Source organism: Equus asinus, chromosome 4, assembly GCF_041296235.1.
Source record: "Equus asinus isolate D_3611 breed Donkey chromosome 4, EquAss-T2T_v2, whole genome shotgun sequence".
NCBI lineage: Eukaryota > Metazoa > Chordata > Mammalia > Perissodactyla > Equidae > Equus > Equus asinus.
In genome coordinates, this window is record NC_091793.1 from 108732136 (window position 1) to 108760073 (window position 27938).

A 27938-nucleotide genomic window follows, 5' to 3' on the forward strand; every position below is an offset into this window, starting at 1 on the left:
ATTGCACCATGGTTAAGGACTAAAATGCATAACATAAACTACATTGCTCTGGCACTCCTCGTTAGCCTCATTTTAGGCTACTATCTTCCTCAATTTGCCACTTCAGGGCCTTTGCACATGCTCCTCCCTAGAAAGTTCCCATTTTACTTGCTTGTCTAATTTCCTTGTCCTACAGATCTCAACCCCTTCCTCAGGGAAGCCCATACAATCCCACATTCTGACCACCACCTTTTCATCCCAACTAGGTTCGCATCTTCTACATTCTCACCACACCCTGTAATTTACTTCAGAGCACTTATTACAGTCTATAATTCTATATTTGTAAGGTTGGTTAATTAATATTGGCCTCCCTATCAGATTTTAAGTTCCGTGACATCAGGAACCATGATGCTTTCTTATCTTTGTATTCCCTTGTCTAACACGTAGACAAGGGCACATAGACCAGTGTTCAATAAATATTTGTTGAGTGAATTCACAAATCAGCCTACATTAGCCTTTCTGACTAAAGGTAAGCTATCACTTAAGATTAAATTTGCCAATCCCATTAGCTGTGCTATCAATGTGTGAGTCAATTAAAATCTTGTAACTCCCTTAAGCCTTTGAGTACTTCCACAGGGGCTCCCTACCTCTGGTTCTGCTCTCAGCCTCCCCTCAGAGACTAGTTAGTGTTACCATAGTGATTCCCCTGACCTGCTGGTTCAGAGACACTGTGAAGGAGACTCCCTCCACGTGGAGTCATCCAGGGCTCGGTCGTCATGGAACGAAGAGAGCATCAGAAATCGTATAGCCCATTTCTCTCCCTGTAGGCAGGACATGTCCAAGCCCTCCAGGCTGAAGAGAATCTCTTCAGTTTAAAATCTCTCTAGAAACTCCATAACTTCTGAGTGGGCAACTCAGCCAATATTTAATGAGGGAAACTTTTAGGAGCTTCTAAGAAAAATGATCCATCTTGGCTGTTTTCCACACCATTAATCCCAATAATTCTCAAGAATATGAGAGATCAGTCCCAGCAGTGTGGAGGAGACAGCTAAATATTCTCAGAATGAAAGCTTTTTAATATTTAGAAATGACTTGTGACAACTCACTGTAAGTCACAGTTTATGAAGACAATGCTGGCCTACGGTTTCATGAATTTTTGCATGTTGAAAAATAAGACAATTCTCTTGATAGCCATAATACTGACATACTTCCTCAACTCTGCACTTCATTGTTAAAAAGAAAATATGAGTCATTTCCACCCTAGTATGAGGCACTAAAATAGCCAAGGCTTTAATGTGGATTCTGGTTTCACAGAGTTTCTAAGCTCTTTTTGCACACGGCACCTGCAAAAGAACCAGACCACAGCTCCTGCCTGATTCATCTTTGAAAATAAATAGGACTCCAGCCTGAAATAAGTCAGGCAAGGGCAATAGCAGTCTGTCGCATTCTACAACCAGTAACTGCCAGGAACAGTTCCATGTCAGTTGCCTTTGAGAAATTGGAAAAGGAAAGGATTCTGCTATGGATACACAGCATAAGCTCTAAGCAAAACCCATCCAGTCCCATGCCCAGGGAGCAGATTTACTCTCAGCCCACTAGATCTGTTTTTCCCCACTAGATATGGCAACTGGAGCTCGAGTATGATGCCACCCAATGAATGGTGGTGCCTGGGTTATGGATCAGGTGGTCCCAGGAACTGGCTTCCCACTGGTACAAGAAGAAGAACAATAGAAATGGTTATTTAACACTTAGCACATGTCAGGTTCTTAATGCATTTGACTGTACGTTACATGAATAATTTCACCTAACCCCAACCATATCTCATTGATGATTTTTTTTATTTGTTTTTAATGTGGTAAGAACACTTAACATGAGATCCATCCTCCTAACAGAGTATTTTTCTAAACTTCAATATTGGGTCTATGAGAACAAAACCTCTGTTAAATTAATCTAACATGAGTCTTACCTAGACAGTAATAATTACACATGAGTGATGCATAATTTTGAGCATAAATATATGCTCTTTTTTTGTTTTCCTACATTCTATTTTTAAATTTTTCTCACTTAGGATAAAATAACAAAAGCACTTATACATCATTTCTCAGGTCCTTGAAGTTTTCTAACTGGATTTCTAGATTTTCTTTCTTCCATCTTCCTTTCTTTGTTCTTTTTTGTTGATTTTATTTATTTGGTTAATATTGATGCTAGTAGTTTTAGGATTTTATATATAGTCACTTTTTGCTAATCTCAATAAAGACTTTAGATCATCTGTCCTAAGGCAAGACCAACTCTTGAATCTTTTAGCTTTTAAGACCAGAAAAAGGAAAAAGGACAGAAGACTAGGATCCTACAAACACTATGTCTCCTTATGGCTATATTTTCTTAAAGCATGGCAGAGATGCTGTAAGTACTAGTAGTGGGTAATGGGGTGGACTGTCCTCCTCACCATGGCTAGCGCTAGCCCTGGGAAGACTAATGAGAGAAATGAGGGGATCTCAGCTGCACTGAGGTCAGGGCCTCCTGGTTCTAACATGCTGCAGTCTAAGACAAAGCTAGTAGGTAGCCAGACATTCTGATTTGGAAGAGGACATGTAGCCCAGCATCTGTCTCACAGAGACATTTCCACTAACAACATTCCCAGTATGACAAGTTTCTGCTCCAATACCACCAAAGAATGGGAAGGTCACCACCTTCTAATTACCTTGTTGATTAGTTCTAGTTAATAAAAACATTCTTTATTATTTTTGAGCCAAAGTCTATCAGTGGAAAGGGGAGAAGGGAGCAAGGGTTGCTTTTTCTGCAATCATCGTGATAATAATCGTTCATGTTCATTGAGCCTTTCAAATGAGCCAGGGTTCACCCAGAGTACTCTCCACGCATTTTCTCGTGTAATCTTTCCAACTTTCACACAACAGGTACTTTTACTGCCCGTTTTACAAATGAGGAGGCTACTATCCAATATTCTTTCAACTCTTATAATCTACGATTCGTAAATTCTCCCTGGGAAAAAATACTAGTTCTCAAAAAGAAGAAGGAAAATAGACAATGGATTTTAAAATCCAAAATGCTTTCTTAAAGTTCTTTCTGGAATGTTGGAGCCAGCCTAAATTAAAAACTCTAAAATTCTGAGTGCTGAAAGCATAAGGCAAGCCTCCTGCCCAGTGAGCCCCAGGCACCTGCTCCACGCCTTTAGACCCCTGAGAGAAATGATGAGCAAGCATATGCAGGCTTTTCTCATCTCCCTACTCATTCCCCATCCCTGGTGCTAAAATCCTTCTAAGAAACAGAGCTTTTTGTCATGAGCAGAAATACAGAGTTATCTTCAAACTTTACAAATTCCAGTGCTCATTCTGAATGAAATAAACAAAAGCATTAGGTGGGGAAACTTCCCAAGCACTCGAGTCTTCTTTGGGACCCACCTTCCTCTACCAGCTACTCTTTCACTTCCAAAGTGGAATGGAATCTGATTCACATTCTGTCCCTGAAAAGAACATCTTTTATCACTGATTAGACAGAGACCCAGAAGCAGATTTGTTAAGCCACCAAGGAATACATGAGAACATAGGATCTGGGTCTAAAATGCTTCTGTGAGTTCTAAGCATGGGCTGACAAGATGAAATGATATGGGGAAAGATGCAAGGCTCTGCTGTGGTTCCCAAAGAGCAAGCATGGGATCCAGAGCCACATTGTGGAAACGACTGAGGCATTTTATGCAACAGGTGGCTCGCAGTGAGTCAACAGTGTGGTGCAATGGTATGATGTAACTGCCCACCCCCACTCCCTGCCCCTGCAAGGAAAAGCAAAGCAAGTGACACTTTGATCTTGGTTTAAATTTTAGATTTACAACGTATAGAGTAAGGTTGGCAACGGCTATGTCTACTCGCAACTGCTGAGAGCACCGGCAAAATTTTGCCTTCACTGTTGGGAACCCCATCTCGCATAGCCACATTCATTCTGGAGAAGGCAGCCAGGAGACCACGGTTATCTGAAGGCCAGGTTAGCCGAGGCAGAGCTGAAGATTCTGGAGTTAGTTACTTGGAAGAAGAGCCTGAGGAGAGTCAGGCAAGCCCACTTGAAGGGGCCTCCCTGTGAAACAGGAATTCAGTTCATTCCAGTGGCATAGAACGGTAGGGCCAGCATCATGGGCGGAAGTTACATAGAGCTGAAGTTCAGCACCATATAAGGAGGAGGTGTTTTGCCAGTAAGAGCTAGACTGAAGGGCAAGCACAGCTGGTGGGTGAGCACAGGAAGGACAGCCCTAGGCGTGGGGATGCTGGAGAAGAGATTCAAGTGATATTGGGTCAGGGTAGCTGACTTGGTTGACATTTTAAGACTCTCATACACCTAAGATTCTATGATTGGGATGAGGGACTTTCCTGTGATAGGGCACATACCAGTATATAGATGGCTAAGAATTGCCAGTCTCTAAAGCCTGAGGAAGCAACAAGCCAAATGTTTGTCACCCCACTTCTCCCAAGGCCTGAAATTTTAATTCTTCAAGCCCTGAAAGCTTGCCTTAGCCTCTGACAAGGAGAAAGGAGAGGGGTGTTCAAAGGGGAGCTAAGAGACATCAAGAACTGAAGCCAAGCTTCACACCATGCCCAGAGCAGCCCCAGGGGCAGCAGGGAAAGGAAGGTGGAAAGGATTCTTCGAGCTTCGAAGGAGCCTGCAGTCTGCATGTCCGCAGCTGGTTCAGGTGTGTGCGTGCAGATACCTTAAACATGAGCTTACTTTTAAAAATAGATATGGTATAAATAAACAAAACTATGCAAAGGGTATACAGGCAAAACCTAGCTTTCCTCCCACCAGAACTCCAGTCCCTAGCTAGGAGCTTCTCACGTGTCCTTCCTGAGACGAGCAGATAAATATTGTTGTAACATGTGTAGGTCTATAGATATCCTCCTCGAACTCCTTTTACACAAAAGCAGTGCTAGACTCTACACGGTTTTCTCTGTAACACGTTCAAATTTTAATGAACGAAAGAGTAGAAATCTCTTTAAAAAGTGCTCACAATTTCCTTTTCAAACCTGGCCAGTCTTAGGCAAAAGACAGCTATGGGCCCATCATTTTACTTCTTCAGTGCCTGACTTAAACCAAGATATAAAATCATTCAATCATGGGGCTGCTATTCTTTCACTAAATACATATTAAAAATTTGTATTCCCTACACTCTGGTTTCCTCTCTAATTTAGGCAATGATCCTCACCCTGGATAAAATAAGAGAGGAAATAATTGTGTTGATTGTAAGCAGTTCTTAATAATGCTATTTATTAACTCTAGGAGTTACAGGTGGACTCACCAATGTGTTAGTAAATGATTCTGAAGTTAAGTTCCTCCTCTATGAGAATTAATGAACTCTTTCAGGAAATCAATTAGATCAATTAGAAATCAATCTCTTTTGGGGATGTCTAATTCCTGAAGAGTGTTTGACTCACTGAGAGTCCCTTCCACGTCATCAACAGTTAAGGGCTTCTAAAAGTTAGACACTACTTCCTTTTCACCTTTATTTCTTAAGCCTGCTCTTTCTAATTTGGTAAATGAGTACCCAGAGATCCACTTTTTTTTTTTTAAAGATTTTATTTTTTTCCTTTTTCTCCCCAAAGCCCCCCAGTACATAGTTGTATATTCTTCATTGTGGGTCCTTCTAGTTGTGGCATGTGGGACGCTGCCTCAGCATGGTTTGATGAGCAGTGCCATGTCCGTGCCCAGGATTCGAACCAACAAAACACTGGGCCGCCTGCAGCGGAGCACGCGAACTTAACCACTCAGCCACGGGGCCAGCCCCCCACCCCCCGCCCCCTCAGAGATCCACTTACTTCACTGTTGATAAAAGTATCGAATGAGGCATTAACAAATTTGCCCTGTTGGACTCCAAAAGCTAAGCCTTGCAGACAGTTCCCTGGTAAGTAAATCGCTTCTCTACTGTGGGGAAACGGAGTCACCACGCTGATTATTACTTCTAAATGACAGAGAGGAACTGTTATGGGTTGAATTGTGCTCCCCGCAAAAAAAGATACAGCAGAGTCCTAACTCCCAGTACCTCAGAATGTGACCTTGTTTGGAGATAGGGTCTTTTCAGAGGTAATCAAGTTAAAATGGGGTCATTAGTGTGGGCCTTAATTTAGTATGACTGGTGTCCCTATAAAAACGGAAATTTGGACACACAAACAAACACACATACAGGGAAGGCAATGTGAAGAGACACAGGGAGAAGATGACCATCTACAAGCCAAGGAGAGAGGCCTGGAATAGATTCTCCCCCACAGCACTTAGGAGGCACCAACCCTGCTGACACCTTGACTTCTGACTTTCAGCGTCCAGAACCGCGAGACGATAAATTCTCGTTGTTTAAGCCACTCAGTTTGTGCTACTTTATCACAGAGCTATGTGATGGTATTAAGGTGGCATGGGTTTGGCAGAATCATGGAGTCAAAACAATCCTAAAGAGCTTGTCTAAGCCAGCTTCTTGCCTTTAAGCATCTTTCTCAGATAAGTACCTTTAAAAAATTGTGAGGAGGGGCCGGCCCCATGGCCGAGTAGTTAAGTTCGCGAGCTCTGCAACAGCGGGCCAGGGTTTCGCCGGTTCGGATCCCAGGTAAGAACCTAGCACCATTCATCAGGCCATGCTGAGGCAGTGTCCCACGTACCACGACTAGAAGAATCCACAACTGAAAATACACAACTATGTACTGGGGGCTTTGGGGAGAAGAAGGAAAAATAAAATCTTAAAAAAAAAAAAAATGTGAGGAATCTGCCTAGAAGTGCTTCACAAGTGGTTAAGAACAATGACTCTGAGATCAAGCTCCTGGGGTCCAAACCAGCTCTGCCTTTAGCGTCAGCCTCCCCGTCCGCAGGTTACTTATGTCCTCTAAAACTTAGTCTCCTCATCCGTAGACTGAGGATAGGAAGACTACCCATCTCAGACAGTTACAAGAATGAAACTAGTGAACGCACGTCAAAGCTTAGCGCAGTGCTCCGTAAATGGTAGCTATCGTTAGTATTCATTTTGTTGGCACCTTCTCAAATTAGCTTAAGTTCATGGCAGAACTTAGCTGTAGGTCAGCTCCATCTTGGCCTGTAATTTGAACGGATTGGCCAAAGACAAGGACAAGAGCAATATTCTGACTTTTGTTCTTCCCAATTGTTTAAGTTAAGTGTGATAAGAAGGGATTGTATATCCACAGTGCAGTACTCAGAATGACGAAAAGGAGAAGAACCGAGACCTGTGCAAAAAACAGCAACACCTCCCTTGCTCACCATTTCCTCAGCACCCGCTCTGGAGAGTCCTACCTGAGCTGCTGTGACTACAGAGGAATGGAGTCCAAAGGCAGGGGGCTGCCCTGACAAGGCCTTCAGTTACTAGGAGGCTGTTAGAATCGAAAGTGGCAGCGTTGAAAGGCCCTTCAGATCACTGACCCAAATTCTAATTTCAAAGAAAAGGAAACAGAGGCTCTGAAAGGTGGGAGACTTGAATACAATTGTCAGATTCACAACAGAGCAAGGCTCAGATACGAAGTGGGCTCTCTCTGTTATGAGAAAGATAAGAGAGTTCTGTTATGCAGAAGGAAGACCGACTCTAGAGAGTGACAGATAGAACTCTAAGATCCCCAACATCATCGTCCCTGAAGAGATGCAGAAAGAAGATGATGATGATGTTACCCAATATTGAACATCTACTGCATGCATGGCACTGTTAATTATTTTGCATACATGATTACCTCATTTAATCCTCACACAACAACTTTGCAAGGTGGTTCCAAAGAAGATTAGAGCTCAGACAGGATACTCTACTTCCCCAGCACCTACAGGTAGGGAGTAGCAGTGAGGGCCATGTGCTTCTACTTTGGGCAGCCTCTTAGAGGCAGCCACAAGCAACAGATGCTGCTAAGGGCCCTTCTGGCTCTGTGAGTATATATTTTTAGAACATTCAAGCCACATCAATGAGAAGTTATATCTTTTACTAGTGAAATAGATTCACTTGGTCTTCCACATAGTTTTGAACTATGAAAACTATCATTATCAAAACCAACCACCACAGTCGTCTTGGTGTAAGAACGGATTCTCAGACAAAATCTTTGGTGAGTTTGGGTCTGGTATGGATTGCTTTTGTGCTACCATAAACTTGCTGAAATCATTGCTCCTCTCTTAGGTAACGACATAGTAGCATTTTCCCTTGTACTTCTTTAGCACAGTGTAATGAAATGCAGTGGAAACCACAGGAAATATTGTGGTTGGGTTTTGAACTTGAGCCATCATGCTCAACCTAAACACTGTGACAAGGGTACCATGGAATAAGAAAAGGGATGACATAATTGGAAGGTCCCAGTCCTTCTTTAGGTGACAAAGGAGCCTGGGAATAAAGAGAGAAACATGACTTGGGGGGCCTGACTTACGGTTCTTAGTTACAAATGTCTCCATTTAAATCCAAACTAAGAGCAAACCAAGGAGATTCCACTCGGGACGCCCCCTCAGCTCCGTGAAGCAGTGTGCTGACGAGAGGGTAGGTGAGAGGATGCCTGCATGTGGATGTCTTGGCATACTCCCTGGCTGTTAGCATCGTATTTGGCTCTAAGTTGTGTGACAAGCATTTCCTGAGTGCCTTCTGTTTTCAGAGCCAAGTAGAGGGCTGGCAGAATGTCCTGTTGCGGGATTGCATAAGATCTCCCTCTTGGTTAAGATTTAGATCTCCCTAAATGGTTAAAGTAGCAACTGCTCTTCCATTTCAGCAGGAAGTGAAGTAAGACCACCTGTACTTCCGTAAATTGCCAAGGAAGTTTGCAAAAGGTACATTATGAATCCAAAATAAATCAACACAGAAAGAGTGAATGAGTAATAGTAGAAAGACATACCATTTTGTGAACAATTTTAATGTGTATGTGTGCTATAATGCATTATCGGACCATCTTCTCAACAGCCTTATGGTAGGTGCTATTACGATGCCTCACTTTACAGATGAGAAAACGAGAGATTTGGGGGAGGGTGAGTACCACGTCCAAGGACACACATGCACTCCTACACACACACACACACACACACACACACACACACACACACACCGACTTAATCCTGGTTCATCAGACACCTGATGTGGGTGTCTCCATCCCTCCTGTCCCTTCCCTCACACGCAAGGCAAGTTTTCAGAATGACCTACTCATATGTTCAAATTTACTCTCCTTTCTTTTAAATAGTTAAGACTACAGTAAGAGAAGTTAGTCCGTAAAATACCCCCACATTTACCTAGGCTACCAACAATCCCTCTTTTCTCCCTCCACAGTAAAAATGGAAGGCGGAAGAGTATTTTCCAAATAATCCAAACTCTTCTGTGATAGAAAAGCTGCCCCAAATAAAGACAAGAGAAAATTAGAAGCTAAAAAGATTTGAGATTTGTCAGGAAAATGTTTTGATATTACATTGGAGTGAGTCACTAGGAAAATCTATTCATGACTCTTAGTGAAGCCGGAAGCTCTATATCAGCAAGACAAGGGGTGTCACTGTCTGGAGGTCCCATGCCACTGACTCCAATGCCACCTATTAGTGGATTACCTGATCCGGCCGGCAGGCAGTGCAGGCTTCAACCCGCAGCAGTTTCCCATAATCAGCAAAGAGCAAATGGCCACATCTAAGCTGGAAATGGTTGCACGAGCTACTTTAGGGTCACGTTTGAGGGAGATGTACTTTTTAAAATCAGTTAAAACAGAACCCCCCCCCCCCCCACACACACACACACATGCGCAAATACTTGTAATATTTTTGTAGATGGAAATAGCATATACATGAAGCCAGCCTATGCAGCTATAGGTCAAGTGAATTGGACTGGAGAAGCTGTTTTAAATTGGGGGTGAGGGACAGGCAAGAGGTAAAGGGGGCTAGGATTTACTAAGAAGCAGCGGGCACTTCCCATATGTTGTCTCATATCCTAGTAACCCTGAAATACACTTATTCCTGCCACCATTTTGAAGGTGCCACCATAAAAAAGGTTGAGTGCTTAGTCCATGGTCACGCTGACAGGTACTGGCTACGCTAGGAGTTGAGCTCTAGTCTCTTGAATTCCCAAAGCCAAACTTTCGCCACTGCACAGACCTGGTCTCCTCGTGATGATACTCGGTGAGCCCTGGACACGGTCCGTCCTTTCTCCAAGCGGTCTAGCGGCAGGACACTGTGGATTCCAGGGGACTGGACAAGCCACTTCCTGAAGCCAGCCCCCTCCCTACCTCCACTCCTTTCCCAACACCTCTGGCCCCAGGAAACAAATGGAAATTCAGCGAGATCCCCCTCCTTACTCCCGTTCTGTGCTCGATTTTTGTCCACTACAGCATGCAAGCCCAGTGGGACCACTTGGACACTAGGGGGCGCCTGATGCTCATAAAATCTCTGGGATTCCCAGGACGGGTCCTGCAGTTCCTGTTAGACCTTATCCCGAAGGAACACTTTCTGGACCTTTACCCCTAAGAAGTATCACTTCTAATGCATCAAAATCTACCATATTTGAAACAAACTCTTTTCATTGTTTCCCAGCTTTTCCTACTGGAGAATTCTTCCTTTTAGACCACCTAGATGCAGGATGCCTCTAGTTTAGTGCTATGAGAACACGTAAAAGAACAGGTCCCCTCTGTCCGATGGAAAACCGTCATCCTCCCAGCTCTGCTATTGCTAGCCCCTATGATAACCCAGAAGAACACAGAACACAAACAATCAATGATAGAGGTAACTAAAAAAAAAAAAAAATAGGTGATCAAAAATACTCCAAGGCATAAAAGAAAAATAACCTCCATGTCCAAAGTCCTGCCCCTCTCCGGTGCCCGCAGCTCACTGTGCTTGCACGTCCTCATGGAGAAAGGAGCGTGGACGGGTGAAGTCAGCCACTGGGAGAAGCTAGTTCCTACACATGGGAAAGCCCAGGGAGCAGCAGGAAGAGGGGGCGGCCCGGTACCCTCATTTGGTGAAGCCCCCCGGCACAGAGGCCCCAGGTGTCCCACTACGTGCTGAGGCCTTGCAAAGCTGGGCTCTTGGTAACAGCCTTTGAAATAACTGAGAGCTGGCAACACCGGTTTGACATGAATATGCAAATAAGAATACTCAAGTCTCCCACTTCAGGCTTTTGGATCTTTTTAAAAATTCAGCCACTAACCGTGACTAACAAAAAATAAAGGAGAAAGAAAAAGTGGTCTGACCTTCACTTGGTTTCTCTCACTGACCTCCTTGTGCTGGAGCCAAAGCACTTTTCAGACCAGAGAGAAAGATGGCTGGGGTCTTAACGAGGAGCTGGGACCCACTAATGCTAAAGACATTTTCACCACCCCCCTCCCTAACAAAAGTCTTGGGATGAATAAATAGCCACCACTCAATTCTGTCAGTCAACCTCCATTGCTCTATTTTTATTGCTACCAAGATGTATAAAAAGCTAACGTTTGCTACAAAGCCCCCATCAATGTATTCAGGGAAATCATGGGGAAGCTTAATGAGTAATGTCTGTAAACTTGCCAGGCCACTAATTGTGCGTATCCTTTCCTTATAGTCTCTCCATCCTGTCACTCTGGGCCCAATAATCACTTTGGCTTCCATACTTCTTCCTTTGTTTGCCTGCTCCCCAGAGATGGGCCTGCAGGGAGGCGCCTCAGGGTCAGGCACATCTCTATAACAAGATGTGACAATGAGTTTGGGGAATTCGCTGGCTGAACATAATTATGAAAAAGAATTTTGTATCATTACCCATTGCTTTTCTGAGACATGAACGTGAGTGGTAAGGTTCTGCCGTCCCTACCACCGTGAGGACAGGGTCAGGCACATGGCCGGGGCTGACTGACTGACTGACTGACCCACCCTGCAGTGGGGGATGAGGCAAATTTAAATAAAGCCTGACTCTACTGTCAAACTAAACCTAAGACAAACAGCTGAATGGTGAAGAAACAAAAGAAACTTGGTTAGTACTTAGAAGATAAATTACACCCATGTTCAAAATTCGTGGCACCCTTTGAAAGGAATCAGAGTTTGGGTAGGGGACAGGCAAAGACTATAGAACCAGGAAGAGGTGGCCTTACTGTCACGTGGAACATGACCACCATACTAACATGGATAAAAAGAAACCCTTCCAGGTCCCACCTCTGCAGGCTGGTACTGCCATGTCCCCAACCCATACCCACCCTCCTGGGTACATTCTCCAGCTCCTGGTCCCTAATTCTCTTCCTGGTTTAATGAGCAATTTTGCCTTTGGTTGGAAACACACTTATGCACCTGCAGCTTCTGTGGCCACCGCCCCTACACAGAAACCTTCTCTGAGGCTTCAATGCCTATTAATGTTTCTTAGATTTTTATCTCCTTATTGAGATGGAGACAGGTATTTAAGGGTCACATTTTTTCAGATGGGAAAAGTGAGGCCCAATGACCACAAATGACCTTCTCAGGGTCACAGAGTATCAGAGCAGCACTGAGCATCAAGCTCTCCCTCTTCAGCCCGGGGGCCACAGTTGTCTCCTGATCAAGGGAATGTGCCCAGGTGCTTACTGCCCTTGGCCTTTGTCCTTTTGCCTCCCCCTGCAGATCTGTTGAGTCAGCTCAGGGCCTTTGAGTCCCCACTGGGCGGTGGACACAAAGCAGCTCTTTTCTGGCAACTCTCCTTGATGGGGTGGGGGCAAGGGTGTGGATAAGGTGGAACCCACTCATTAGGCTTAGGTTTAGGAATTACCTCTTAACTTCTCTGATGCAATTCCTACCCCCGCTCCGGCCCCCAACCTTCATTATTGGGAGTAAGAAGGACATGCTTCCATATTTTTTGAAGATAATCTAATATTTCATAATCTTTGAAAGGAACTGCAATGTTCTAGAGAACATAATGTCCAGATAGCCCGTTAGAAGCTCTGCTGCATCGGGTCGACTTCCAATGTCCCATTTCTTTGTTCTAATCCTTTGGCAACAACTCCTAGCATTCTTATTGCGGGCAAGGAGGGGGCAGGAGGCGGAGGGAAGGGATCTGGCTGGCCTTTGGGTGAAGCTCTGTCAAATCGGTTTGCTGTTGCTAACAAGGGGAGGCAAGATCTAAGTGGAAGCAAGCATACTTTATGTAACCCATTTGGTCCACTAACATTTGTACCCATCTGGCCAGCTCCTCATATTTCTCTTCTCTCTTCCTCATGAGAGGGAAGTGGGAAGAGACTGCAAGCTGAAATCCATAGGGCAAATCTCCAAATTTCAACAGTTGTGTATTCCAGAAGTCTCTTTAGAAGAGGAGCTCTGGTTCTGACACTAGCCAAGAAGGTCGCATTCAGGCAGGTGGGGTGGGACTCTGGGTCCTTCTGGCACCCAGGAGGCTGTAGACACCAATAGTCCTGCCTCACTACCCGTGCACTGCTCTCCTAGCACATCACAGGCTCCTTCCCAGCACCCTGCATCCCTTCGGGTGAGCCAGTGGCTCCTTGGCTGCTGAAGAGTTATCTGGTCATCCTTCCCCACTCCCTAGCCCTGACATGGCCCCAGTCACGGCACTCCCAGGTGAGAGGTAAGAGGACCTTTCCCACGACATGATAAATCTTTGATGGGGTACGTAAAAAAGGACTTTCCTCTCTGGGTTTCTTTAACATCCCTAGTGTTGCACGTCTTACCTTGGCCTTCTCTGCCTGCTTATTAAGCTGCTTTCCCTGGGTTTGTGCCACAGGCCCCCTTAGGAGGCTGGCTGGGAGAGAATTAGGTGGCCACTCAAGACGTTCCTTGCTGCTGAAACTCAGCTAGCCTCTGGACCAGCAGGTGCATCCGCATTCTCTCTTCAGGTTGAGTTCTTTCCCTTCTAGAACACTTTCTAGAATGTTGGGGAACTCAAGTATCTTTGGCCTCCAGTTTGCACTCCCTCCAATTTGTCCAAGAATTTTCTGCCCTGGGGCTGATTGTCAGCCCCAGCGTCTGCCTTTACCCTCCCTGGGGGGCTGCAGGTCTTTATTATGCAAATAGAACTCCTCTATGCCCTCCACCAAAAAGAAGTCTTGATTTGTCTCGACGGCACAACAGGGCACAGAATGGGTTTCATTCTGAGATCTACTCCATCAATCATCTGTTTGGAATTAAAAATGGGTTTCTCATAGAAACAATGTGTCAACTGGTGGTTCAGGTCCTTCTCCAGTTGGCAAGAGCCCATTGAACCCAAAATGTGGCCCAAAATGTGGCTCCGCTGTAGAATTAACTGTACTAGGCTTGGTTCTGTGTTTTGCAAACAGAATTCACACAATCAGGAGAGAGGAGAATATACAAAAAAGAAAAAGAAAACATCTTTCTGCTTTTCTGGGTACAGGACTAGTCCTGGGAAAGTTCCTAAAACAAATGGAGCACAATGCATCTTTGGCTTCCTCCCGTTTCCCCATGTGCCCCTTCCCCAGCACCTAACGGGCCTCTCCTCAAGCATTCCAGGATCCCTGCTGCTTGAAATCGCTCAACTTGGCACCCTACCCAGTCTGGCCCACCCCCAGCAGGCTCCAGGAACCAGCATTACACCTGCCTCCCCAACCCCCCTGTCCCCTTCCATAGATCTGCCCTCTCGCTGAGTCATAGAAGGAAACCAGCCAAGTCAACTCAGGTCAAGTGTAGGATTGACTGTGTTTTGGCCCTCCCGTGAGTCTGCACAAGAACTCCTGGTGGACGTTCGGATGGGTAGGAAGCAGGGAGCAGGGATGCATCCCCGGCAGAATAATATCAGCTCTGTTTCTGCAAGCACCAGTCATGCTCCAGGCCCTGGGCTAAATAGTTTGACTACATCACTTATCAGCAGATATTAGAGCACCAAGAACAATGATGTGAGCATTAGAGCGATAGCACAGATGAAGCAAACATCCTTGTCCCCATGAGCTTCCATTCTCGTGCGTTATCTCTTTTGGTTTTCATAATAAGCTAGGAGCCCACTACTGTTACATCCCCATTTAACTCGATAAAAAACCCTGAGGTACCTGGAGATTAAATAACACACCACAAGAATATACTGGTTAAGTAATGAAACTAGGACTCCAAGCCAGGCTCTCTGGGATGCCTGAGTCCATGTCTTCACCACTGGGTCTGGTCCTATGGGAGCCAGAGCTCTCCAACTCGCCCCCCATCACAGATGGGCTCCAAAATCTTGCCTCAATGGCACAGGCTGTTCTTGCTTTTGTCAGCCTCTTCCCTTCCTTGTCTTCTGAACCCCCAATTCTCAAGGGTCCCCACATTTCCCCTCAAGCTGAGGGAAGGGGAGCAGGGACAGGAAGGCTGGAAGCAATGGATCATGTGTTAACTGGGGCTGTCTTTATGACCACAGCCTCCGTGGATCTAATTAGAGGTTTCCCCAAGCCTCCTTGAAGCCTCAAGAACAGATAATTGTAAAAGGGGTGAGTCATTGTGTTTCAAGGCAATTCATCTTGAAATAAAACATTTAGAATAATAGATTCATTCAGAAGCTGTTTCCTGGAATTTGAAGGATTGGTATGTTTTATGCAAAAAAAAAAAAAATAGAATATCTAACTTCCCTTTGCAATCCCATGAGAGACATTCACACTCATTAGTCAATGAGTTAAAGAAGCAAGTGAAGACATCTAGAAGGGCCAAGGTTCCCGTGAGATCTGAAAGTAGGCACATTTAGTCAAGACCAGCACAGTCTCAACCACCTCTGACCTTTCTAGAATTGAATATCTGTTTAATTCTTTAGGGTAACTCATTGTTCTTCAGAGACAAAAAAACAAAACAAAACAAAACCCAAGACATGTTTCCTCTGCTAAGGTTTGATCTCACAGAAATGCCCTTTATGTCTGCAAGATCAGAATGCCTCCCTTATGCGGTATAGAACTTTTGGTGCCACCTAAATCAGTTTTAAGCTCTGTATTCTCAGAAGACCGTGGGCCATCTCCTTCCATTTAGAACAGCTATCACATGTGTAGTTCTGGTCAGCAAAAAGATGGTGACCCAGAAAGAGGACTCCCACCCCATCTCTTCACCCCTGCTAGGACCCCATTCTGCATGTGAAGGTGCTAGCCCCTTCCCTCCCTGCCCCGTCAGCCTCCTTTTCCAGGCCAAAGCCAAAAGGACCAACCTCATACTCCTCAAAGGCTGCCTCTGGGGAATGAAACTGACAGAGAAGAGGGAAAGGGAAGCGAGAAGGTGAGGGGAGAGAGGAGGGTAGCAACCTTCCTCTGCTGCTTACCCTTGGGTTGGCTGCTCCATCAGGAAATCTGGCAAATGGAAGGCCAGGCCATTTTTATCTTTAAGTTGATTCAAACTTTGCTAAATGCAGTACGGTTCTGGCTGGGCAAATTGTTCTATGTTCCATACTGGCAAATCAAGTAAGCTAGGGTACAGTGATAGCATCAAACGGAAGTTGAAGACTTACCTAATGGTCCTTCCAGATCCCCCTTTGAAGCCTATGCATTTATCCCCAGCTGCTAAGGGCTCCAGGAGGTGTCTTTGATGTGCTTGCCCTCAGCCAGTGTGCTGCCTTACCCAAGGTTATGGGAGAGTGCTATAGACTGAATGTTTGTGTCTCCCCCAAATTCATATATGGAAACCTAATCCTCAATGTGATGGGAGTGATTAGGTCATGAGGGTGGAGCCCTTATGAATGGGATTAGTGCCCTTTTAAAAGAGGTCCCAGAGAACTCCGTTATCCCTTCTGCCATGTGAGGAGACAGCAAGAAGATGGCCATCTGTCTGTGAACCAAGAAAAGTGCCCTCACCAGACACAGAATCTGCCAGGGCCGTGATCTTGGCCTTCCCGGCCTCCAGAACTGGGAGAAATGAATTTCTGTTGTTTATAAGCTACCCATCTATAGTATTCTGTTATAACAGCCTGAAGAGACTAGCCCAGGGTGGTTGGTGGCCAATGCCAGGCTGATGTAGAGATCAAAGCCTTGGCCTCAGCTCCTGAGCATCCTGTAGGATTGGCTGAGGCCTCCACGGCAACTGCATCATAGTTCAGCTTCTCTCTCTGCCCCACCCTGCCTTAATCCCACCCATGCTTATAGATGTACATAAGGCTTTCCAGAACATTCTTGACTCCCATAATATTAATATTTAGTTTCATAAAGGGATAGATCCAAGCATGTTTCATATATGTATATATATGAGAGAGGATGAAGAAAGTCTTTTCTTCAACTCCTTCAATCTGTACATTAATTGAGTAGAAAGGCAATAGGTTTGCCATCTACTGAGATCTTTAGAGAATTTCTGCTGACGTAGAAGATTCTCCACCATCCATGAATACAGTTATGCTACATCACCTGGCCTTGAGGGTCACCCTGCTCAGAGTTAGATGGGTATTAGCTGGCAGCAACAGAGCATTCCCCACTTCCTATGAATTGCTTCAGTGGGGAAAGCCACTATCTAGGGTCCAGCTTTCACTGAATCTCTCCAGTCAGCTTCACGAGGGAAAAACACTAGATTGTGAAATTTCAGAAGCAGGTGGGAGCTTCAAGGCCATTCCACCCAGCAACTTCCAACCTAGGATATATAGACTTTTCAAGAGCAGAAGTGGAGCTCTTTGAATTATTTTCAACATTTTTAAAAGCTGAATTGAAATGGCGTGCTTACTCTTTAATAGCATGAGCTAACACACTTGTCGATACCAAGAGTCAGTTTATTTGTTAGTTCAACAAATTGGTTAAGCACCTACTAGGTGTTAGGTACTGAAAATACAGAGATGAATAAGGTAGAGGAGCTGCTGGCCTACACAGAAAGTTACATTCTGTAAAACTTACAAACTTTTAGTCCATAAAAGATGGTGGCTAGGTTGAAGAAAGAAAAGTAATCAGTGATGTGACACAGAAAAACAGAGTGGAAACTGCTTTAGGCAAAGTGCACAGGCAGGACCTCACTCAAACTGCTAACTCGTTTGACTTAATTAATAACAAATGGAAAGCAAAGTAATTGTTAGTCAATAAACACAGTCTTTTGATAAGAGATATTTTTCAAAGCATGAGCCACGTGGAATTAATAAAAGCGGTCTTCCTTTATGGAAGATTTTAAAACACTAATCTTAAATCCCTCATTTAAGAACACAAAAACCAGGCAACTTGTTGAGATCACATCACTAATTTTTGGCCAACCTGGAATAAGACTTGGGTCGCCTCCTGCCTGGAGCAGGGCTCTTTCCATTACATCATGCTTCAAGTCACAGAGAGGGACCCTGGTTAGAGATGTGGCTCTGGATTGAAGCCTCCTGGCTCTGATTTTGGGCAGGCTGTTCTAACTCTGTGCCTCAGTTTCCCCCTCCATAAAATGGCTGTGCTAATAACAGTACCCTCTCAGGTTGTTGTACACATTAAATGAGATACTATGTGCAGAACCCTAAATGCAGAATATCATAAGGTAACTGCCCAGTAGACCAGCTATTAGGCCTGGGTTCCTGTGGAGCCTGGTCTCACAAAGGCCAGAAACCCAAAGTGCTTTCCTGAGTGGCTCGCAGCAGCCCTGTTGGGTACACAAGCACTGTTAACTTTTAGGGATTAAGTGGCACGGAAAGAGTGGGGCTTCTCTACCTACATCCAGGGGAACTTTTAGTAATGCCTCATTTTTCTCTCAGTAATCTTTCTGGAACAGCATGAGGTTAACTCCTCAGATGTTTTTTAAACAGCATTTGACCATTCTATTCAATTAAGAGCTTCCATCAGTCCCAGGAGGTTAGAAGAAAAAAGTCAAAATATAAATTTAAATGGCACCTTATGGTGACCAGAGCAACATCACACTGTTGACCCCTCTGCACCACCCTGTGAGTGGGCAGGATAAGGATGTGCCCATGAGATGGGTCACCTTTCAAACTGGAGGCTCAGGATTCGATGGGAGGATTTCTTTCTTGCCTGAGCCTTTGACTTTTTTCCCCACTGATTTACTCACCTGACATTTATTCAGCACCTATTAAGCACCAGGTTCAATGGTGGGGGCTATGGATATAGGAGTGAAGGTTAGTCATTGTCCCTGAGACACTCATACAGGGTAGGAGAGAGAGAGAAGAAAAAGGATGATTAAAATATGCGGCAGGACTAAAACAGAGGTGAGCTTAGAAGGTCTGTGAGAGTGCAGCCAAAGGGCATGCATCCCGCTTGATTAAAGAAAGACCCACCCAGGAAATTACGAATAAGATTTAGGATGGAGTTAGCTGTCTGAGCTGTTGGACTCCACCATCCATTTTGAGGCAGAGCTCAGAAAAGTCACTGGAACTTCCTTTCACATTTTTCTGCTTCTTGATTTTCCAGGAACGAGCGCCTTGCATGGTCGGCCTCAGCAGGAGGTGTGCCACTAATATTCAGCCTGTCCTGGTAGATTTATTTCTCCACAGACTAAATCAAAGCATTGGTTCATTATATGTTTAAATGCTAATGACTGGTGTAAAGAAAAGGTTAATACTGGTTGGCACAGCTAGTCAGGGCTGGCTTGGTCCTTCACAGGGGGAGAAGCCAGCACCCAACTGGGGAAGGAGCCAGTCCAGCACAAGGAGGTCCCTCATGTGACCGGAGTCCTCTCCTCCAAGTGTTCTTGTTAAGTCGCATTAGTGTTAACAGAAGGTAACACAGTAACACACAGGGGCCGGAGCTGATTTATCTGCCTCAGTAGAACATGAGTCACTGAAGGCTTCCTTTGGACAGGAAGTTTTGATGAGAATGAGGAAAAGTTGTATACTAGGAAGCTGTTGGGCTGGAAAGGCCAGGTGGAACACGGGTGGAGAGGGAGTTCGGTCTGGGTGGGTTCTGTAGGACAACCTATGTTGGAACTCAGTGGGGCATACGATGCAGAGTGCAGACCGAGTTAGGGTCCTGGACCCAACACTTAATAGCTGTAAGACTCTGTACAAGTAATTTAACCTCTCTCACCTCAGTTTGCTTATCTGTAAAATGGGGATGATAATAATAATCCAGGTCATGGGGCGGTTTCGAGGATTAAATGAGTTAGTACCTGGAAAGCACTTAGAAGAGGTGTTGGCACATAGGAAACATTCAGTAAATACCTGCTATTATTATTGTTGCAACACAGTACAGGTCACTTAGAAGCAAGCCACAGAATTAAAAATGAAGGAAGTAAAGGCAAATTTTTCCTAGGTCATGATCTTGTGCCAAAGCATGTTGTATTATGCTTTATATTTTACAGCATCGTCCTGTCTATTATCTCAGTTTTCTGATCTATAAAATGGTGAAAGTGGCACTTCCCATATAAGGCTTCCAGGAGCGTTAAATGAGATGCTTCATCAAGTGCTCAGTAAACGTCAGCTGTTCCTATTTGGTGCTAATCCCTGGTACCTAGTAGATGCTCATTCAAATATTGTTGAGTGAATGAACAACTATTATCCTTGTGAGAGCTCTATGGAGTTTATTTTCTCCTTTTTTTTTAGATAAAGAACTGAAGTTTAGAGAAACACAACAGCTTGTCTAAGGTCAGCCGGCTAGTTAGGAAAGAGTCATGGCTCCAACTCTAGTTAATTTTCCAAGATACCAAAGCTGACTGCTAAACCAGGACTTGGTGGCCATTTGCTTAAGCTAGCAATATTGGTGGCTTGACAGTCTAAACACCACAGCCTCTACCCATTAGGAGAAGTAACTCACGTGGCCTTGAAAGGTGACTGGGGAATTTCCTGCTGGGTGGGGCTGAGTTGAGTTGTGGTTCCTGCCATCTTTTCATGGCCTCTGACACAGTCAGGGATTAGAAGGAAATACCATGCCTCAGGGATTTTCAAAGCCATTACCGGCAGCCTTCTAAAGCCATCTTGGAAAAACAAAAAAAGCCCCAGATGTCAGGTTGATGATTAAAAATTCACGTTTAAAATTTTATATGTGTTTTACCACAATTAAAAAATAAATTCAAGTTTAACTTTCCAAGAATGGAAAATCATGATTCATTTATTTTCCCTCTAGGTTCATTTGTTCTTTAATCAGAGACCACTCACGGGCCTGGCACGTATCACAAGTCAGCAGGACACCATTTGTTCTTCACAGGTGACTGCCTGCTCCTCCAGCCAGCCTCACTCTCTGGAGAGGGGCCCTTCATGTGCCTCAGGAAATTCAGTGTGGGCTCGGGGCCCCGTGAAAGTCTCTTGCAGCCCTGGATCTATAGACGATCCCCCCACGGGAACTTTCAGCCCTGAAATTGACAGGCAGCCTTTCAGATACTTCAATAAAAGGATTTTCTAAAACACTTCTCTCTGATACTCACCTAGAGAGGACAGCATTTGAGAATAAAAATTATGATGCTATAACTGAATCTGCCTTCTTTGAAGCTGCTATAATGAGCTTAGAACTTACTGAAACAGCTGCCGTGAGTTTCAAATGAACTAAATTCCAGATGAAGACTGAAGTAGAGGTAAATCATTGAACCACAGCACGTAAAAGCTAGAGGAGAACTTAGAGATAACCTTTTCTGGCCCCTTCACTTTCCAGATAAAGCTGCTAATCTGGAGGAAGGTGAAACGACTTACCCACAGTCACATGGCCAGTTAGAGCTCCGCTTGCTCTGGGAGAAGCACGACTGGCAACCAGCCGTTTACACAAGGCCATTGGTGAGGGCCAAAGACAGACACATGGACTCCCTGCCCGAAGCCTTGGTACTACCGCCATAATGTGAGCAACCGTTTTCTGTGCTGCCAGCAAAGCCTCCATTGCCTCTACCGAATGTATCTGGTCCCTTTAAGGTTTGGAAAATATCAGCCAGGCACTTTGCCAAGAACAGCTCAAGGTTACTTATCTTCTAAAATGGAAGTACGGCTCTCAAATGCTTTATTCTTAGAAGTTTCCCCAAAATAAAAACATAAAAACTCAACAAATGAAGATGTAGAAGCAATAAATACACAATTGCATGCTTGCAAATGGATCGCATCCTACCTGTCTTGCAGTAAAAGTCTCTTTAGTGTCAGGAAGGCTTGGGACTTTCCAAAGTCTACTATTCCCCTGGCCGCCGAAAGGCTTCCTAAGGTAATGACAGCCACAATGGGGCTAAGGAGAACTAACAAATAGAGCATAATGAAAGAGAAGTCCCACGGAGTTGAGTCTGGAAACACGGGAAGGGACTGAAGAAGAAATTCCTACATCAACTTGTTCTTTGTCAATGAAGGTCTGGGTGCTAGACACTGGGAATTTTGTGGACGGCCCTAGCCCTGGCTTGTTGAAATGTGGATCTGTCCCCCATGCTGGGACCTGAATATGTACTTTACCTTTCTCCGCCTTGGTTTCCCATCTTTCGTGTTCAGGGCTATTTATTGCTTTCCCATCGCCCTTAAAGGACAATAAAATGAGACTCAACATTTTATCATCTCTACTCTAGCCTCACTACAGACAAGGTACGTGCATTCTCCCAAAGGGCTAGATAAAATCTTGACTACCCCCATAACATCTTTCACTAAAAAAAAATAAAATAAAAGATTAGGCACTTCTATTTAGATTTGTAGTTCCAACCCTGGCTGTACATTAAAATCACGTGAGGAGCTTTTAAAAACACGTTTCCTCTTTTTAAAAACACGTTTCCTCTTTTTAAAAACCTCTTCCCTTCCCCTCCACTTAATAATCACAGCTACCATGGATTGAAGGCTTGCTTTGAGCCAGGCATTGGGCTGCATCCGCTCTTTATATACCTTTCCACATTGGACTCACACAGCCAACCTCCCTGTTTTATAGAAGCAGCAGCTGAGGCTCAGAGATTAACAGCAGGAGGATGGTCTAGCCCCCGTGATGAAAGTAATTGGTTGCATAGTTGTTTTTGTTGACCTAAATAAAGAGGTAAACTAAGGCAAGCTCAAAAAGATAAGTTTATTTGGGAATAGCAGAAGAATTGCAATTCAGGACAAGCAAACTGTAGCAAGCTACAGGCAAGTCCGTTGAGGGTTTGGGGCAGGTTGTATTTATGGGCAGGGAATGTAAAGAGGTGAGAGCCCAGTTAGAGTCAGTTAAAAGTAAAAACAAACGGAGACCAGCCTCAAAAACTTTCCCAGCAGATGAAATCAGTCCAGTCACACAAACAAAGCTCCATTCAGCCCACTTTGTGAGACTAACCCGACCTAGGGCATCTCCCATCCATGCCTCTGGCAAAACTTCACAAGTTGATATGAGGCAACGTCTGATCAACTCCCTATCATCCAAGAAAATTCCAACACTATCAGCTTTCTGTAAATCAGGCATTTATAGGAAATCCTTAAATTTTGTCATTCCGAGGGCACGTGCAAGAGATTCTTCATTTTATATCCTCCGGTTCCATTTTAGATTGAAATTCTTTCACATCATCTTCGCAAATGACTATCATTAGGCGACACTAGTTATCAGAGGAACAGGAATATGTGCCCTTTTCTCTGGCCTGCGTAAGCCAGGGACAGCATTCAATGACCGGCCATATTGTAGCTCAGTGGGGCTCAATCTAATAGTTTCTAGAGACCTATATGATTTGTTTCCTATCACTTATTCCAGAATATCATGGACACAAACAAAGTAAATGCAGACGCTTATTGATTTTCAAAGAAAATGTTCTGGATTTACTTCCCGGAAGGAGTGGCCCAGAATTGGTGTGACCAAAAGCACTTAAAACGACGAGGGGTCAGCAAGGCTGGTAACTTTCCAGAATTGACACTCCCAGGCACTTTTTTTTTGTGATCCACCCCTTGCAGTGGCTGTGGTGAGGGTCACTGGTGGTGCGAAGCAAGATTCTCCCACGCTGGCCTTCATCCCCGGAGCATTAGAGATCTTTCACAATACCAGCACATCCTGCTGCCTTTTAAGCTACATTTGTGGCCACCACATCCTGTCCTCTATGCTCTCAAGCCAAGTAGTATCCCATCTATCAACTTTAGACTGCTTGCTCTCCCCAAACACCTGTGTCCCTTCCTACCATCCCGTTTTTGCTGAGGCTGCCTCCCCTCGTCCTTGAACTCCTTTGCTGGCAAAATTCATCTTTCCAGGTCGAATCTGAAGATCTGTGATGAGCGTTGCTTGGTCTTCTGTTCTCCCACACCACATTTTAATGGGGTTGGTTTCCTCCACTAGACTATGGGCTCCCTGAGAGAACTGGCCACAGTAGTGGGTTGAAGAGCACCAGGTGGGTTTAAATTCTAGCCCTACCACTTACTAGCTGTGCAACTTTGGGAAAGGTATGAAACCACTCGGTGCCTCAACTGTAAAATGGGTATAATGGTACTTACCTCATAGGATTCTCATGAGGAGAAAAAGAGAAAAAACACAGGAAGAGCACAGAACTGAACCCGGCATGAGGTAAACATGCCACTATTATTATTTGTATCCCTGGTGCCTAGAAGACAGGGAAATAGGAATATTGAACTGAGTGTGATGGTGGCAATTTGTGAATGTGGATTATTTGGGTCCTGGGGGAAGAGATTCATGTGTGATGACTGGACAAGTACAATTGAAGGATCTGAGTATTTAACTTATTCAGGAAATTTTCAAACATACACGAGAAGAGGGAAAAATAGTATAATGAACTTGTGTACCCAATGTCTAGCTTCAACGATTACTGATTGTGGCCGATCTTTCTGTACCTATATCCTGCTCCTCGCCCTTTCCCCAACACACACACACTGGGTTATTTCAAAGCAAATCACAGATGTAAAGAAAGTAATTTATACTTTTAAAGGAGCTTTCAAACAGGAAAAACATAATCATATATTTTCATTACTACTTGTGGCTTATGACCGAGATGAATGCAAAGGGGAAGGTTGAAGAGAGGCTGCGAGGTCGAGGGCAGCCCAGGGCTCCAAGCTGCAAGTCAAGGGCTCTTTCCAGGACATCTGGGAAAGCTTGTGCATCTCCAACAGCTTCCCCAGAGCCCTCCCTCACCGAGAGCCTAACTAGTTCTTAAACATCTTTGAGCTAGCCCGAGATATTCCACCTCAAAAAGCAAATAATAGTGGTTTTTTCCCAATTCAGAGAAAGAATCAAGTTAATGGATGGAATTCTCAATTGAAAGTCTCACATATTTTCCTGAAACCCATGGCCTCTGCATCCATTTGTCTGCAACCGAGTGCTGGGAGACCACAGTGAATAAACAAATCAATAGTAAGAAAAAAAAAGATCAATGGGAAACCCCAGAAACAGCAACCAGTGTGATTTGACAGCTTGCTGTGGACACATCTGCCTGTGGTTGTGACTGCATATTGTGCGGAATAATACATGCTCTACTAGTAAAACTGCTCTGCTTTATGTGATGAAATGATGAGCACCATCAGCTTTTCAGTCCTGTAATTAGCGACCCGTCTCTTGGGTGCTCCTCCACCTGGCAGAACTCCCCAACAGCTGCTCCAGCTGTAGAGAGCGAGGCAGGGACAGAACTGGGGCTGGCAGAGCCCACCAGGAGGGGCGACGTGTGTCTCTCACGCTCCAGTGCCCAAGTGCCAGCATATGGGAGAGGACGGGACACAGCAGCAGGCTTTCTGGTTCCTTTCTGGGGTAGACTCAGAAATGAAGCTAAGCAGGAAACTAATTCTCATAAAAGAAACTCCCCAGAATAATTTCTTATTGAGCTTAAGACCCAAGACAAATATCACAGCTGGAAATTACAACCCTTTCCAAGCACAGGTGATCTTGGCTCGCTTTTACTCCTGGTATTCACACTTTCTCTTGGCTCACATATCCCAGAGTTAGGACATCAGATACACCCCAGTAAAGCTCAAATCCCAGTTCTGAACAAAACCCTCTCCCGCTGTGACCATTCTTGCTGTCTTCAGTCTCAGCATGAGCAGCAGTGTGATCCCTCAGCAGTGGGTACTTATGCTAAACTCTGAAACACAATTAGATCCAAAATGGGGAACTGGGCTCAGGGCCTAGGATGTAAGGAAGGAAAAGGGGAAGTGGAAATTGACTTTGAAAGGCAATTAAGGGGGCTTCCTGCCCAGAGTTCAGGTGGGAACCTAAAGGAGCTTACTCTTCTCTCTGAGATCACCCCACTGGGTCAGTCAGGGCTGGGTGTGCTGTAAGTTCCTCCCCACCTCCCCGAACCCTGGGTATCCTTGGTACCCAGGTTGCCTCACATTCAAAGCCCCAAGCTCCGCACAGCAATATACAACTTATTCGTGACCTGGGCTTCAAAAGCACACAGAAGTCTGATAAAATACACATTTATTAGAAATTTTTCAGCAGCATCATTTCCATCTGCTTTTCTAATCAAAGTACATTTCAAAGTAATTACAATAAGCACTCAAAATATGAGCAAGAAATATTTTGAGAACTCAGGAATAAAATAATCAGTAGTATATGTTTCATCCATCCATCCATCCATCCATTCATTCATTGTTTTAAAAAGGTGCAATATTAGCACTGAGAGCCAGGAATGCTACTTAGCATGGAAACTGTATATTCCTGCCATGGTTCCCGTGGAGACTATACTGACTATTCAAGATAAGAGCTAGGCTCTACAGTATATTCTGATACAAATGTACAGATCTAGCCAAAAGACATAAAAAAGGCTCAATAAGAATGGTTTCCCTTTCTATTCATGTTCAACTTAGGAAATAAATAGTCATAATAACGATATTTTCACATACAGAAACAAAACTTAGTTGAGGCTTTGCTTAACCAGTGTTTGTTTTGCACCTTACTTTATGAAGACACAGATTTGGTTTTAGTAATTCAGCTACCGAGCTCCAGTTTCTAGGATAGGTGACCACCCGAGATGCCAAGGCAAGGAAGTAAATTGCCCTACAGCCCATCAAGCGAAAGGGTTCATTCGATTAAATACAAACTCTTTGCAGGATACTTGCACTTAATGACAGGGCATGTTCTCACAGACATTGCAAATAGCTATGTTGACTTGACAGCTAGAGAGAGAACACACAGGAAGCAGAGTGTAGTGTTTAGACAACACAAACATGCAGAAGAGTGAGACTGAATTGCTTTTCTACCTTCTGCATTATCTGAGGCATCTACAGTCAAATCCCAAAGTCTGTACAACACACAGTGCTCTCTATCAATATGCCTATTAACCAGGTTACATGAAAGAGTGAACATTAATTAAGTGCTGATGCGTAAAAATGGACCCAAGAGTGGGGCCTGGATCCCTTTCCTGGATAATTCTATAGGAGACATGAGTGGTGCCTCTTCTTCAGACACGGCTAAAGGCCCCAAGTCAACTCCTTTCCTCACTGGATCATTTACTGCAATGATCACCAACCAATTCAGCAGATTCTTTTATTAGCAAATTTAATGATGTGATAATCTTTCCAAAATTTACAAATGTACAATATATTTATAGCCTTACCTTCAGATAGCTTCAGTGCAAAGATATACATATAGTACATGGTGATAATTATTTGTAAAAATATGAGATGGCATAATTAAAAAAAATAAAAAAGACACGCAAGGCATAGTTTCCACAGGCAGTTCCAGCCACAGGTGAACAGGGGAAAAATATTCTTTTTTTATTATAAAGTACTGAATGTTAACTTTTTTCCATCTGTTTGTAAAAAACATATGTGCAAAAGTGTGTTTCTAATTGTTCCCTAGATTGCTGGCGTGGCTATACCTCAGAGTCTTCTCTAACAAGGTTTGCAGTGTCTTTAAAAGTGTCTTCCGTTGCAGTGTAGGTTGGAGCTGAGCTTCTTTTGGAAGGGATTTCGGCAGCAGGAGAAGGTGATGGCAGTGGGACGACAGCGGTGGGACCACTTTCTTTTTGGTCGTCGTCCATCTAGGACCACAACAAAACATGAATCAGCCATTTATTCCCCCAACAGGAATAGTTTTGCGTGAAGAAGACACATCTTTGCCACTTTGCTCAGAATAATCTGAGTGTATGTCCAATTTAACCAGGGAAGTTATTTCTAAGAAAGGATGCTGGTGTCAAGAAAAAAATGTGAAAAATTACCTCTGCATAGATTGGATTTTCAAAATTGGTAGTTTGTTTTGGTTTTCGTTTGAAGATGTTCCATTTTGTTGCCTAGATGAAAAAGGAGAAATAGAACACCTTCAGGAATGGAACTTTTTTTTTTTCTGGTGAGGAAGATTTGCCCTGAGCTAACATCTGTTGCCAATCTTCCTCTTTTTGCTTGA

The 27938-nt window shown here is 44.2% G+C and overlaps 1 protein-coding gene and 1 long non-coding RNA gene across 2 annotated transcripts in view; both read right to left on the reverse strand.

Moving 5' to 3' along the window:
• The window catches only part of LOC139045119 (uncharacterized), a 36171-nt gene extending 25883 nt beyond the window's left edge, over positions 1-10288 (reverse strand). The window contains exon 1 of the long non-coding RNA XR_011502851.1: positions 10060-10288. This is a non-coding gene — a long non-coding RNA (uncharacterized lncRNA). The remainder of the gene's footprint in view (positions 1-10059) is intronic.
• Positions 10289-25995: 15707 nt separating this feature from the next.
• The window catches only part of LRP2 (LDL receptor related protein 2), a 198384-nt gene continuing 196441 nt past the window's right edge, over positions 25996-27938 (reverse strand). Inside the window, exons 78-79 of the mRNA XM_070508061.1 lie at positions 27754-27825; positions 25996-27576 (exon numbers count right to left, since the gene is read on the reverse strand). Coding sequence (XP_070364162.1) covers positions 27409-27576; positions 27754-27825 — 240 coding nt within the window. The 3' untranslated portion in view covers positions 25996-27408. The remainder of the gene's footprint in view (positions 27577-27753; positions 27826-27938) is intronic.